General features: G+C 53.5%; 1 protein-coding gene across 3 annotated transcripts in view; it reads right to left on the bottom strand.

Annotated features, from left to right (window-relative positions):
• Nucleotides 1-15101, bottom strand: part of MYO7A (myosin VIIA) — an 87294-nt gene that overhangs the window by 36890 nt on the left and 35303 nt on the right. For all 3 annotated transcript variants that reach the window (XM_026446990.2, XM_026446992.2, XM_026446991.1), the window contains exons 15-19: nt 12061-12167; nt 5436-5573; nt 3405-3563; nt 2855-2947; nt 677-771 (exon numbers count right to left, since the gene is read on the bottom strand). In XM_026446990.2, the coding sequence (XP_026302775.1) occupies nt 677-771; nt 2855-2947; nt 3405-3563; nt 5436-5573; nt 12061-12167 (592 nt within the window). The remainder of the gene's footprint in view (nt 1-676; nt 772-2854; nt 2948-3404; nt 3564-5435; nt 5574-12060; nt 12168-15101) is intronic.

Below are 15101 nucleotides of genomic sequence, written 5' to 3'. Positions count from 1 at the left end.
GATGGATGGATGGATGGATGGGTGGGTGGGTGAATAGGTGGGCAGATGGATGGATGGATGGGTGAATAGATGGGTGAATAGGCGGGCGGATGGATGGATGAACGGATGGATGGATGGATAGGTAGGTAGGTGGGTGGGTGAATGGATGGATGGATGGGTAGGTGGGTGGATGAGTGGAAGTAGGGAGAGAGTGACCATATGAACTGCAAAGGGGTGTGTTGCAGGATTTTCACAGAGCTTTAATCACACTTTGGAGTCAGTCCTGCACATTTGTGAATTGTCACAGGTGTACACATATCCTTTACATAGAATATGAGATACATTTTATATTCATAATTTATAAAATCTCAAATTTCCTCTGTGCAAAATTTCATCAGCATCGGAAATGAACAGTGGGTCCACATGTGAGTCTCATGTATCTACATGTGCATGTGCGTACGTAGGTGAATGTATTGCATTATTCGGCTTACATGGCACAATGGGTCCATGTAAATCATATATCTACATTCCTCTGCGTTTACATGATCATGTGTGCATGCTGTGCATGTGTGCACTTGTTTCATAGGTGAACATGTTTTTTTCCTAGTGTTCATGCGGGCAGAGCAGAGGAGAGCCAAACACCACACGTACACCTGTATGTGGGCTGAGGAGGCGAGGAGCTGGTGGGAACACGCACCTGTCTTTGAACCCCCGGATGACCTTCTGGAGGAGGATGACTCTGTCAGTGATGGCTTTGTCCCGCTCCACTTCCAGCAGCATGTCATGGTGGTCCTAGGAGGCAGAGCTCCTGAGCAGCGCCCCACAAGGTCTCTAGGGCCACCTGCTCAGTCCCAGCTGGGGCCTCTCTTCCTTCACTGGGAGCCCAGGTCTAGAACTCAGTTGGGTCCCATGAGCTCCCAGCTGGCTCTGGCTCCTGGGGCAGCCTCCCACAACCACCAGGACAGACAGGGGTTGTGGCTGTTTCCCAGAGGCCCAGGCGGGACAAATGGAGCAGAAGGTGCCTAATCTCTCTGGATGGGGTCAGAAGGCCCAGGACGCACACACACAGGCTTCTTCCCTATCATCAATCTGCCTGAGCCCCCTGCTTCTAGACGTCCCTGTCACATCAGTCCCTCACCTGGGCCGGGCTGTCGCCATTCCTCTCCTGCATCTTGGCAGCAGCCTCCTAACCAAAGGTCTCACGGCCTCCCTGGCTCCCTCTCCGGCCCTCCTTCACAAGCAGCCAGAGGGACCCTCGTAAACACAACCCGGATGGTGACCCTACAGTGACACCTCATGGTTCCCCAGGTCGAGCCTGGGTTCCTCACCCTGGCACTCAAGGCCACTCATGATCCAGGGTGTCTGCCAACTCTTCCAGCCCTCTCTCCTCCTCACCCAAGACCCCAACCCTCACTCTAGTTGGACAAAACTTCAATGGTTCACTTAATACATATGAATTGAACGCCTCCATGTGCCGGCACTGTGCTAGGTGCTGGGGAGGGGATGGGCTGCCACAATGAACCGGGGAGACATGGCCCCTGCCCTTGGGGAGGGTAGAGTCTCATGAGGGAGCCACATCCATCAGATAATCACAGACACACAGGGCCCTGACAGAGGAGATGCTCAGCTAAGGCATTCTGAATGAATGAATGGATGAATGAGCATGTCTGGCCTCTCAAAACCACGGCCATATCGGAAGAACGTAGCAGTGTAAGTCAGGGGCTGATGGCGCTCCTCCGAGTTCCCTGGCATTAGATGCCATTGTGATTCCTGCCTTCCCCACTTTGTCCACACAGGGGCTGGGCATCAGACCCCCGCAGACTGGAAGCCCTGCTGCCTGCTTCCTAGCTGCCTGGCTTCGGGCAACTCACTTCTCTCTGAGCCTGTGAAATGGGTATAATATTTCCTTCTCCACAGGACTGTTTCAAGGATTAAATTAGCTCACGGATGAAAAGCCCCCACCCAGGGCCTGGCACACGGAATGTGCTTTCTGGTTGACCACTGTGGGAGGCACAGGCAGGGAACATTCATCACATCTTGCTAATGAGGAAATGCAGGTGCAAGGAGAGAAAAGGCCTAGCCTGAAGCCCCTCAGCTGGAGAGGATTTAGAAGAGGCCACAGGCTCCCTCCAGTTCAGAGCTGGTTCCTGTCCCTCCTGCAGCTGTCCTGGAGTTTGCAGGCCCCATCCCCCACACCAGAGGAAGGAGCCCTGTCATCCGGGACAGCCAGAAATCTAGCACAGCGGAAATGCAAATGGGGAAGCCCAGCGCTGGGAGCTCGCACTGTCCCTGCTGTGGCTGCCCTGCCACTGCCAGCTCCCAGCTCCCAGCCATTTCTGCAAGGCTGTGACTCCGTGACTCCCACAGGCCCTGCTTCCTGCTTCCCTCCCCAGCTGCCCAGGCAGCAATGGGAGCTGAGCTCCCTACAGAGTGACGGACAGGTGGAATGCTGCGGACCCCAGCATGGGATGGACCCTGCCAGGCAGGAAACCACAGGAAGGGACCTAAAGATACACTCAAGAGACCCCACACAGGCACACCCCAATTTACAGATGGGAAAATGAGGCTCAGAAAAGGCCCCAAGGCAAGCAGCACCCCTGCCTCCCTGCTGCAGGCCTGACAGCCAGCACGCCCCTGGCATGTACTTTGTAACCTGTGGTCAGTGCTCTGACCCTGCTCCCAGGTGGCAGATGATCTCAAACACCAACTTACCCTTCCCCACCGGACAGGCCAGATCCCACCTGCTCCTCCAGCCACACCACAGCCCGGCAGGAAGGATCTCAAAGCCCCAGCACTGCCTCCCTCTCCCGAGCACCCCAGCCCACATGATGGGAATTCACAGCGCCCCAGGACAGCCCAGGGAAGCTGTGCTCACCTTCAGAAAGATCTTGGTTTTGCCTATCTGCCAGTCATCGTGGGTGCCCAGCACAGTCTCAGCCATGCGCTGGCACGTCCCGCGAAGGTCACCCTGGAGTGGGGATGGGGGACACAAGGGAATGGGCAGTGCCTCCAGCGGGAAGGCCCCCGGAGTGTCCCTAAGGCTGGGAGGCAGGGCTCTTCTCTAGCTCTGCCCCTGACTCAAAGTGTGACCTCAGCTGGGTCCTGCCTTCTCTGAGCCCCAGTTTTCTCCTTAGCTCAGCTGGATGGTACGATTGCAAAACCCTTTCTCACAACTGACATCCAGGGCCCGCGTGGCAGCCCTGGTCTTGTTCCTTACACCACCATGTGTGAAGTCCTCACTAGGTGAACATGGCAACCGAAGCCCACTGATGCATTCCAAGACCTGACCCCCAATTTTCCATGCTGTACCTGAGCGGTCGAGCAGATGTCAAGCCCCGCTCACGGTCCTGATAAGAAAATTGGGATCCTTGCCCAGCCAAAGCTGGGACCCTCCTCTCCTGCCCTCTGTGCACTCAGCCCTGTACCTGCTTGTAGGCTGGCTTCACACCCGGCAGCAGCACGCGGTACCGCTCCACAAACTCCACGAAGCTGTAGCGGATGGGGTAGCCAGCTCGGCGGATTCGGATGGTCTCCATCATCCCTGAGTACCGCAGCTGGCGCACACACAGGTGCCGGTCAAACAGCTGCCGGGCAGACAGACAAGGGCATCAGGGCCAAGGCTCCTGCTGGGAGGCAGCCCTGCTATGCACTTGACCAACCCAGACAAAGGCTCAGAAAGGCCAAGTCCACATGGCACGGGAGGAGCAAAGCTGGGACAGGCACCTGGATCTGCAGCTCAAATCTACAAAATAGCATAAAGTGAGGCCTGTCGTGGCGGAGTTGTGTGCTTTGAAAGCACACAGAAGACATAGATTAATTCCTCTTGGGACACCCAATAGGCGAGCTTCATGAAGGAGGCGTCTTTATCCCCCTAACCCTGACAGGAGGGGGAGTATTCCAAGGCTGGAGGGGGTAAGCCTGTACAAAGGTGTGGAAGCCTGAAAGCGCAGGACTTTGTTGGGAATCTTGGGGGAGCTAGAGAGGCTGGTCCAGGCCAAGTTATGGCTGTGCAGGTGAGGGATGCTCTGCACAGCCCCAGGGAGGACCTTTCACACTGCAGCTGTCGTACATCTGTGGTTATTCAGACAACGTTCTAGCTGCCTTAAGGAAGCAGCACATTTTTCAAAGGGCCCTGGGGTTTGGTTGGTGGAGGGGCTGGGGAGAAAGAGTACAAGGCAGGTGCTGGGTTGTGAGGCTGTGGGGCTCTGTGAGGGCCTCATCTACGGATGCTGGAAGCCAAGGAAGGCTTAGAGCAGGGAGAGACTGGGCCAGGTCTGCATTTGAGAACGATGTCACTGAGGGTCAGGGGAGGCAGGACAGGAGGCGAGGGAGGCAGGAGACCCTTGAGGAGGCCGTTGCCAAGGCCCAGTACACAAATGCTAAGGACTGGCTTGAGGGAAGGGTCCCACTTCAGAGCCAGGGGAGACTGTGCCTGACTGCCCTGGTCTCAGTCCCCTACACCCCCTGCATTACAGGGAGAGCTCACTGGAGCCCTCTGCGAACCTCAGGCCCCTGCAGACCTGAGTCCTAAAGGGGTCAGGCCTCATCCACTTCGGGGAATGTTTTCCAGGCAGGAGGCAGCGGGAGGGGACAGTCTTGCAGCCTGTCAGCTTCCGGAGCCTGTTTCCTCTCTCTCTGGGCCACTTTCCCCGGCCTTCCTTCCCTGCCCAGATCCCGAGGCCCCAGCTTCCCCTGCGCCTCCCTGCAGGCCTCTGGGTAAACAACCCTCCCAGAGCCTGTGCTGGGGAAGGAGAGGGCTCGCAGCGAGGTGGCCCCAGCCTGAGCCCCTTAACCTCCCTGAGCCCCCAGTCCCGCATCTCTAACCTGGGACCACCACAGTCCCTTTCTCACGGGCTGTTTGAGAAGGCTGAAGGAAGCTGTGGCCTGTCCATCCAGCCTATGCTGGGCACACAGAAAGGGCCCAACAAATGCTATTCAGAAGAGTCAAGAATGAGGCTATCCCAACCAGCTGGAGGGATAGGGGAGGCTTCCAGGAGGAGGTGGTGGTTGAGCTGGGCCAAAGGAGAAGGGGACTTTCAAAGAAGCATCCCTAGCAAGAACCACAGCTGCCAGTCACTGGGCACTTGCTGGGGGCGGGCATCTGCAAGCATTATTGCATGGAATAGTCTCAGGAGGTAGGGATGGTCAGTCCCATTTCCGTCTATGAGGAAACTGAGGCGTAAGAGAAGAAACTGCCTTGTCTGCAGTCGCCCACTTGTAAGTGGTAGAACCAGGATCTGAACCTGCTGCAAGCCCCCTGCAGAGTCTAGGCTCTTTCCAAGGCACCTGCTGCCTCCAGTAAATAGGGGGCCTTGTTTTGTAAGTTCCCTGGGTGCCCCCAATTCCCTAAAGGGACAAAGTCTCACATCCTTCACTCCCACCCTACCTTATTCTTGACAGAGCTCCTCCACATCACCCTGGCTGCCACCCGCCAACCCCAGGCCAGGGCTGCTCACCATGGGCTTCTTGAACTCATTGGGCTTGATGCATCGCACGAAGAAGGGCTGGCAGGCACCCAGTGTGCGCATCAGCAGCTCCAGCGACCGCTTGAACTGGCTGCTGAGTGTGGGCGAGCGCTTCCTGGTCTCGGCGCCCTGGGGGGACGGACGGCAGAGATGGGAGGAGCTGTGCCTGCCCCTATCCAGTGTTCCAGGAGCCGCCCAGTAGGAAGCGAGAGGGGAGGTCAGTGGGGTCAGGGTTTGAGGGACAGGGCGGTATTCGAAGTTTTCCTGCAAACTGCCTCTCCCCACCGTCTGAGCTGGAGCCTGGACCCCAGATACCCCCTCCAGGAAGCCTCCCAGGACTTCCAAAGGTACCAGCTCTGGGCCAGGGGGAAGTGAACCCTACAGGAAGATCTCTGCACTGGGAGTCGGGAGCCTGAGCCTGCCCCTGCCCCTGCCCCTGGTGCGCTGGATGACTCTGAGCAAGGGGCAGCCCCTCTCTGAGTCTCATCCCCCCTTCCCTGCATAAAGGAGTAATCGGACTTGGTCACCTCAGGACTCTGAGGTCGTCTCTAGAGACAGGGGTTAGACAAACCTAGATTCAAGCCCTGGCCCACCACTTCCTAGCTGTGTGGCCTTAGGCAGGTCACTAAATGTTGCAGAACCTCAGTCTCCTAAGTGGAGGTGATGCCATCTATCCATCAGACCAGGCTGTGATGAGGGTCAGAGGTCAGGGCATATTTCGGTAAACAGCAACCTGGAAAGGTGGTGCCGCCTTCTGGGAACCTGTGGGCAAGTGCGAGGAGGAGGGGCGGGAGCTGCTGGTGACCTCTCCCCTCCCAGGCTTAGCTGGCAGCAGCAGGCTGGGGGTGGGGCAGGCCTGGCTAATCCTCCTAAGAAGGCACACAAGCAACTTCCCCCTCATCCCTGCACTGTGGCACTGACGCGGCCAGGGGTTCTGTGCTCCACCAGCCACTACCTGGGCGATCCTGGCAGCCAGCGAGCCCCATGCGCCTCCCTGCCCTACTGGGGTCCCCTCTGAGAATACTGTGGAATGAGGTAAAGCCCTGAGCCACAAACAAACAGGAAGCCAAACGGCAGGACTGATGGGAACTGGACACAGAGCTCAGGTTCTGTTCCAAAGCATCTTGATTAGTGTTTTCCTGGCAATTTTCATTTGGTTGAGAATTTCTTATTTTATTTTATTTGACGTCATTCGGTTAATATTATAAGATTTTATATCTTTAGAGTCACCATTTCATCTGATATCCTGTAGCATCAAAAACCAGGGGTGCAGATGTAGATATGTAAGGTATTTGGGGGGACAAAGGTGTTATGCTCATACTCAATTTAGGTAATATGCCACCAGACCGTGATGAGGCCTTCTGAGAAAGAGCCAGTGCCTGCAATTCTGAAATCCGCAATGCTTTCCGATCGTGTTGTATTTGGAATATATTCTAGGATTTTGCCCAGAGAAGCTGCGGAATATTTGCAATGCGGTAGGGTGGTGGTCAGATCTGTGGCCCCCAGGATTGTCCTCAACTTGATCCAGCAGCAGCACTGGGTGACCCCAGTCACTGGAGGGGAGCTGTTCAAGTTGGGCTGTACCCAGCCTGCGTTAGGGCCCCTGACATGAGTACACACATACGCATGCACACACACAACACACACACACCCCTCAGCATGCACACACACACACACAAAGGAGCTCACGCATACCGCCACGTGCACACACACGCACACGCACGCCCTTCTTTGGTCTTGGTCATCATAATAAAACTCCTGCTTTCTGCCCGTCCTCCCAGCTGGGCTCGGAGCCCCATGAGGACAGGACGGGTCTGCCTCTATATTGCTGCGTGGCCAGGACCTACCTGACACAAGTAACAGTCAACACTTTGATCTACTGAAGTGCTGTTGAACTGGTTCCTAGTGACATCCACGGGTTCACAGACACTGTCCACCTTCCCATTGCTCCAGCCAAACATCTAACAACTGTCCTCAGTGCCTCTTCTGTCACATTCAACATATCTGCAAATCTTACAGGCTCTACTTTCAAAATATCTGCAGAACCTGACCCCTTACCACTTCCTTCACCGTCAGCCTGGTCCCAGCCACCAGCGTCGCTCTCAAATTCCTGCAGCAACCCCTCAACTAGTCTCTTTGCTTCCATCCCCCACACTCCAGGCCACCCTCCCCTGGAACTGGGGAGTTAGAGAAGAGGAAAGAGTGGCAGAGCCAAGAGCCACCCCTGTCTCACCCGCACGGCCACCCCACAGCACAGGGCCTTCAGACAGACTCTTCTGGGTGCTGGAGCTTCGAGTGCCTGGGACTCTTCCACGCTCAACACAGCAGCCCAGGTGAGGCTGCTCAAACAAAACTATGTCCTTTCCCCACCCAGAACCCTCCACTGGCAACTTGATTCACTCGCATGAAGGCGCAGGTCCTTGTATGGACCCACAGTGCCCCCAAAGGAGCTAGTTCCAGGGGCCTCTGGTCTTTACCACACCTGTTCCCACCCCTCCAGCCTCCTCGCCCTGCCTGGGATGCACCTGGGATGCAGGCATAGGCTTGCAAAGCACCTCGGGGCATCTGTGCTTGCTGTCCCCTCTCCCTGCAAAGCCCTTCCTCCGGAATGTGGCTGCGCACATTCTTCCTCACCTCCTGCTCAGCTTCTCAGGCAGGCCTTTCCTAACCCCCCATTGAAAATCACAGAGCCCCACCGCCTCATTTCTTCCTCCTTAATGTTTCCCTATGCCGCATCTCACCATCTGATACACTGTAGCTTTTACTTATTTATTGGCTTTCTATTTACTATTATTTTTGAGACAAGGTCTCATTCTGACGCCCAGGCTGGAGTACAGTGGCACGATCTTGGCTCACTGCAGCCTCGACCTCCCAGGCTCAAGCCTCCTGCCTCAGCCTCCTGAGTAGCTGGGACTACAGGTGTGTGCCACTGTGCCTAGCTAATTTTATATTTTTTGTAGAGACAGGATTTTGCCATTTCGCCTAGGCTGGTCTCGAACTCCTGAGCTCAAGCAATCCGCCCACCTCGGCCTACCAAAGTGCTGGAATTACAGTTATGAGCCACTGTACCTGGCCTTGGCTTTCTAACTATCCCCTCTTCTGCTGGAACTTAAGTTCCATAAGGACAGAGACTTTTTCCGTTTTGTTCACCGCTACGTCCCCAAGACCCATGACAATGCCTGGCATATAGTAGGCACTCAATGAAGGTTTGTAGGTAGTCAACTGGGTTTCTGATTTGGTTTTATTTCATTGAGGGGAAAGGCTGTCCTTCCTGGTATTCGCTGTTTTCTGTGATAATCTGCAGATAGGGATGGGGTAAAGGTGGAAGTGAAAAGTCCAAAGGCTCCCCAGAAAGGACCTGAGAGGAAGACCCCAGAGCGTGATGTGAAAGGGGAGGGGAATTCTCAGGCAGGAGACCACCTGCATAGAGTGAACAGGTGTCTCTTGGGCTTGGGGCCCCAGGACATATGACTGGGCTTAGGCATTAATCAGGGGGTACTCAATGTCCTGGAAGAGCTGCCTTCATCACAGCTGGACTTGGCCCTTGACCAGCAAGTGCTGCGGTGGGGCTGCCCAGGGCTGCCTGGCGAGGCAGATGTAGGAGTCAAAGGCTAAAAACTCAGGGCTTGGGGACCTGCCCATGATGGGAGTTCAGATCACTGCAAGAAGTGGCGTGGGCTTCCATCCTGATGGGAGCATTGCCACTAGTACACTGTCATTGAATAAACAATTAACCAAGCTGATTTTCATCTTCCTTTAAAAAAGCCATTGTGTTTCTAGGAGTTACGAAGTATGTTTTCTTTCCTAAGAGGCGACGTTTATGGAGCCAGCACGGTAAATTTTTAAAAATTAAAATTATATTTAAAAAGGCAGGAACTCGGAAAACCTTACTTTAGCCCACTCTTGTATATGGCCTTAGACAAGTCCCTGAGGCAGGCCTGCGCTCGAATCCCTGGTGTGTCGCAAGGTGTGTGACCTCAGCGAGCACCTTGGTCTCTCTGGGCCCCAGTTTCTTTCTTTAAATGTTAGAGACAGGGTCGCCTTCTGTCACTCAGGTTAGAGTGCAGTGGCAAATCACAACTCACTGCAGCCTCCAACTCCTGGGCTCAAGGAATCCTCTTTTCTCAGCGCCCCCCGCCCCAAGCAGCTACGACTACAAGCGCTCACCACCATGTTCAGCTAATTTAAAATTGTTTTGTAGACACAGGGTCTCACTATGTTGCCCAGGCTGGTCTTGAACTCCTGGCCTTAAGCAATCCTCCTGCCTTCGCCTCCCAAAGTGCTGGGATCATAGGTGCGAGCCACCGCACCCAGCCTGGGCCCCAGTTTCTTCACCTGTAAAGTGGGAGTAATAGTAATTACTCGCCAGGTTGCAGTGGGGAGTGAATGAGGTGATAAATATAAGTGCTTAGCTCATAGCCTGGCTCAGAAGAGGTGCCCAGTAGATGTAACTGGTATCAGATTGGTCACTGTTGTATCCTAATTCTCTGCTCCTAAAACTTCCTCCGGGGTGGGCCATTTCCGGAGACTCTCAGATCCTACACTTTGACCTCTCCATGATTTCTCAGTAAATGGGTTCTAGTCCCAGAAGTAGGAAACTCAGAGTAGGAAATCTCATGGAACATTCCCAGATGCCTCCAGGAGCTTTGAAAAGAGAGAGGAGAGAGAACGGGTGGGAGGGGAAGATGGGGTTTAACCAGAGTATGCCCAAGACCAGGAGGAATGGATGGGCCACTGAGCGGGGCCAGCAGGGCTATAGGAGAAGATGAAAGAGTGGGAGAGGCCAGAGCCATGCCTGTCTCAGCAGTGCGGCCACCTTACAGCACAGGGCCTTCGGGTGGGGACTCTCCTGGGTGCTAGAGCTTCGAGTGCCTGGGACTGCCTTCTCTCAGGTCAGCCCTGCATGCACCCCAGCAGTCGGCCAGCCTACAGTGTTGGTCTGTCGGGGTGAGTGGGGGCGGGAGGTTGTTCCAGGGCTGATCCATGGGCAGAGGGGAGAGGCCACCATCCAGACAAGCTCCTTGCTCCTGACATGCCCTATCTACTGCCGGGGGTGTGTGGATTGTTTCAGAACTCTGCCAGGCAGGCAGGAAGGAAGAGGGACTTAGCACCAGGCCAAAGTGGAAGGATGTCAGTACTTGGCAGAGAGGAAATGGAGGTCTGAGGAGAGAAAAGGAGGCAAAGGGGTTGACAGCACTAAGCTGTTGCTAAGGGGTACCCAGCACCTTTGGGATCTAGAGCACCATGGGAGCCACGGCCTGAACCAGAACTCAGGACACAGCAGGGCTGCTGTTTCAGGCCTAAGGAGGTCCGGGGAATGGTGTCTCCTAGTCCCAGCTCCCCGTCAGAATGCTGTGACCTGGAATGAGTCATATCCCCTCCCTCAGCCTCAGTCTCTCATCTGCAAAATGCAGAAAATGCCACCTGCCCCTCCTGCCTTGCAAGGTTATCTGAGCATCCGACCAAGGCATGGCTGTAAGCACCCACTAGGGCCTGGTGGAAGGACCAGGGATTGATGCCTCCAAGGGGCCTTAGGAGACCTGCGTTCGAGTCCCTGCTCTGTCCCTGGTTCCCAGAGGACCCTGGGCAAGGCTTGCCCCTTTTCTAGGACTCAGTTTCCTCCTTGAAGAAAGAAATGCCTACAGCACACACAACTCAAAAACCAAACACAAAAGTCACTCCACAAACCACTCCACACAAAAACACACTCCAAAAAAAGGAGAAAAAGCCCAACCCTTTCCCCGAGCCTCAGCACCGTCGGGGCTCGGGACCAAGCCCCACCAGGCCGCTGGGGTCTTTTACCTTCGCAGCAGCTGCTGAGTGGCGCAGAGTGCCCGATGAATAACCACAGAGAAACTACAACAGGAACCACGGTGCAGAGTGGGATGGGGAGAGGAGGGGCAAGGAGAATGCGGTGGGTCACAAAACCACTCAAAATCCACCACGGAGAGAGGGGGACCATCAGGGAGAGGTCTGGGGTCCTGGAAACTCTGTGATGTCTTGATGGTCCTGAGGGCAGGGGACTGCCAGGCACCTGGACAGGCATGGAGGGGGCGGGGGCTGTCTTCCCCGTGAGGCCTTCCATGCACCCTCCAGGGAACCATGGGACAGGAGGAAAATACGAAATAAAAAGGCATGCAACCCTGCAGGAGAAAATCTATTAGACCCTCACCCTAGGGCCTAAGGAAAGGCGGAGGGGGCAGTTCTCCCACTGTCTGATGGGATCTGCAGACATGCCCTCTTTGCCAGCTTCTCTGAGTATCCACACCCACCCCACATCCTTCAGGCTGGACGTGCTCTTTCTGCCTATGCTCCCTTTAGCAGCTGGGTTCCCGGGGGTGGACCGAGCCCTGACCAGTTCTGCTCCGTGACCTCTCAGGTGACTCTTCTCTGGGCCTTGCACCCCAGCCACATCTCCCAATTAGTACAATAAGAGGACCAGATGGGAACAGCTTTGAGGCCCCTCCAGGCCCCTCCTGGAGCCACAGCAAAGCTCCATACCCATTATGTGGCCAGGGGGTCTCAGCTGAAGCTACTGGACAAGGGCAGGGCTCAGACCCAGGCCTGGCCTGTGGGGGCCCTTCCCGAACAACGGAAACCACGCCCGGCTTACTACCATGGCGACGTCGGCCTGGAATATCTGCTTGATGAACTTGTTCCTGGAAGAGTGGACCAGTTGGATAATGTCCCCATGCAGGGTGTCTCGGTTCTTCTCCAGGAAGCCTGCGAGCAGCAAACAACAGTCACATCTCACCAGCTCTGGGAGGCCCTCCCCAAACCCACAACATCTGAGCCAGAAGGAACCTCAAAATCCACTAGTTCCACCATATCCGTTTCATGGTGGGGGACCCTGAGGCCTGGAGGGGACACAGACTTGCCCAAGATCACAGAGAAAGTGAGGGGCCATCTCCCCAACAACATAGCTCCCCTCTTCCAGACCTGTTCAAGAAGGGCAGGGGGTCTCAGTCTCCAGGAGAAAGCAGGCCTCCTTCCTGACCAATCACCCCAAAGCCACCATGAGTCTTTTGAACTAAGACATCAAAAGGCCTTGTTAAGTAAGTGTGTGACCTGGGAGAGAATGCGTGTTGATCTGGTACAAGCTAATATTAAAGGAATTCATTAAAACCACCTTGTCATTGGACAGTGTGTTATGTTTTACGAGGACCCCTCACAGATCCTTCTATGTGGGACAGGTAGGGATTACCTCCTCTGCCCCCAAAGGGAGAAAACCGATGTTCAGAGAAGTTAAGTGAGTTGCCTAACATCACCCAGTAAGCCATGGGCAGAGTTAAGACTTGAACCCAGGATGCTGGTGCAAAGGAGATTCTCTGCACCCAGGACCCAGGACCCCCAGGAGCCTAGGGAGATTCTCCTGCACCACGCAGACCCCAGAGAAGGCTGCCACTCACAGGGACCAAGGAGTTGGAAACTGGTTAATGGGGAGGGGGTTGGTAGAGTGGGGCAAGAGACAGGGTGTCCAGGGACTGCAGATGACTGAGGGGGAGTGCCACTGCACAGAGCAGGACAAAGGCTGCCCATGAATGGCAGACTGCACAGAGAACAAGTGCTAGGCTGCCCGCCTGGCACCTGGGGAGGGGGGAGTTGCAGGGGGCACACAGGAATGGAGGGTGGGCCTTGCAGTGGGATGTAACTGGGTTCTCATTAAAGCTCTGACAGACTCACTATGTGATCCTAGAAAGACCCCCATTCTGAGACTCCAGGTTCCTTAACTGTTGGGTGGGAAGGATACTGCCCACAAGCTTGCTTCTCTTCAGAACACCTAATACCACCCACCTCATAAATCCACATCATAAATAAGATGCTGTATTGAATAGGTTCTTTGTGAACTAGAAAATGCTGGTAGAATTCTTTCCAGTCATTTAGTCTTGTTTAACAACCTTAGGCAAGGCATTTCCCTTTCTGGGCTTCAGTTTCCAATTCTATTAAGGTAGATGACCCTTATGTTCCCTCTAGACATAGCATTCTATGGTTTTATAACTCAGCATAGAGATTACTCAATTATCACTTCTGTATCCTCAGCAACATCATGAAGCCTGGTACATAATAGATGCTAAGAGCATACTGGTTGAACTGAACGGAAAAATACAATCCTCTATTACTCCAAATGAAAGACCAATTTGTTTGTGCGACAGTCCTTCAAACTTAATGTCTGCTTCCTTCTTCCAACAATAAGATTGAACCTCACAGTCCAGTATTTTAAGGGAGTCTGAGCCGCCATCAGATTCTACCACCGCACCCTGGCTCACTGATACACTGCTGACTTCTGGACCAGTTCAGCAAGGGAGTAAGAAACGGATGGGTTATAGCATGTTTGAATGTCTTTGGCCTTTTTTTTTAAAAAAATTAATTTTTAATTTTTTGTGGTACATAATAGGGATAGATATTTATGGGTTAATTGGCCTTTGACTATGGGTAAGATCCCTTGAGGCTGTATGGCAGGGCTCAGGGTAGACACAGCCCATAACGGATGCCAGTTTGAGGTTGGCCCTTTATACCAGGGTGGGTGGGAAGGGATTGGCAAGGGAAGTCTGCAGTCTTTTGACAAACCCTGTAAGAATTCCAAGTGAGATAAGCCCATGTTCTGACCACTCTTCTTAACTTCCAGCTTTAACATGAACCCAGTTGCATGTCCCCAGGGGAAAAGAAGATGCATGGTCTTCAAAACTCATGCTTGGTCTTGTTGCCGAGAGTCTTAGCGGGTAACTGGGCCGGTTCTAGGCCTGACTTTGAGCCTAATGGGCTATGTTGTATCAGGTAAGGACAGTCAAGCCCCCCACCTTGTTCTGAGCCTCAGTTTCCCTAAATGTACAAACAAGCATTGAGCCCATCCAAAAGAATTGAAAGCAGGGACTTGAATACATATTTGCACACTAGTGTTCAGAGCAGCACTATTCACAAAAGTCAAAAGGTAGAAACAACCCCAAATGTCCATTCGCAGATAAATGGATAAGCAAAATGTTTATCCACACAATGAAATACTATTCAGCCATGAAAATGAGGGCAACTGATACATGCTACAACGTGGATGAAAATTAACGACATTATGCTAAACGAAACAAGCCAGACACAAAAGGACAGTCACACCTTCACCGCATAATGACATTTCAGCCAACTACAGATAAAATAGTGGTGCCTAAGATGGTAACGATGTATTTTTACTGTACCTTTTCTATGTTTAAATGCACAAATACTTACCATTCTGTCAAAACAGCCTATAGTATTTAGTACAAGAACATGCTGTACAGGTCTGTAGCCTGAGGGCAATAGGCCATACCAGATAGTCTGGCTGTGTAGTAGGCTGGACCATCTAGGCGTGTAACTACACTCTACGATGACTGACAATGACCAAATTGCCTAACGACACATTCTCATAAATGACATTAAATGATGTACAGCCATATCATATGATTCCACTTATATGAAGTACCTAGAATAGTCAAACTCACAGACAGAAGTAGAACACAGGTTACAGGGGATTAGGAGTTGGGAAAGGAGGTATCGCTCCACGCATGCAGAGCCTCTGTTTGGGGCAGTGAGAAAGCCCTGGAAATAGCAGTACTGGATGCGAAGTACTTAAGCACTGTGAAGTACTTAATGCCACTGAAGCCAACACTTGGCCATTTTAGTCAAGTTTAT

Source organism: Piliocolobus tephrosceles, chromosome 13 (genome assembly GCF_002776525.5).
Source record: "Piliocolobus tephrosceles isolate RC106 chromosome 13, ASM277652v3, whole genome shotgun sequence".
Classification (NCBI taxonomy): Eukaryota; Metazoa; Chordata; class Mammalia; order Primates; family Cercopithecidae; genus Piliocolobus; species Piliocolobus tephrosceles.
This window is presented reverse-complemented; position numbering and strand designations above follow the sequence as displayed.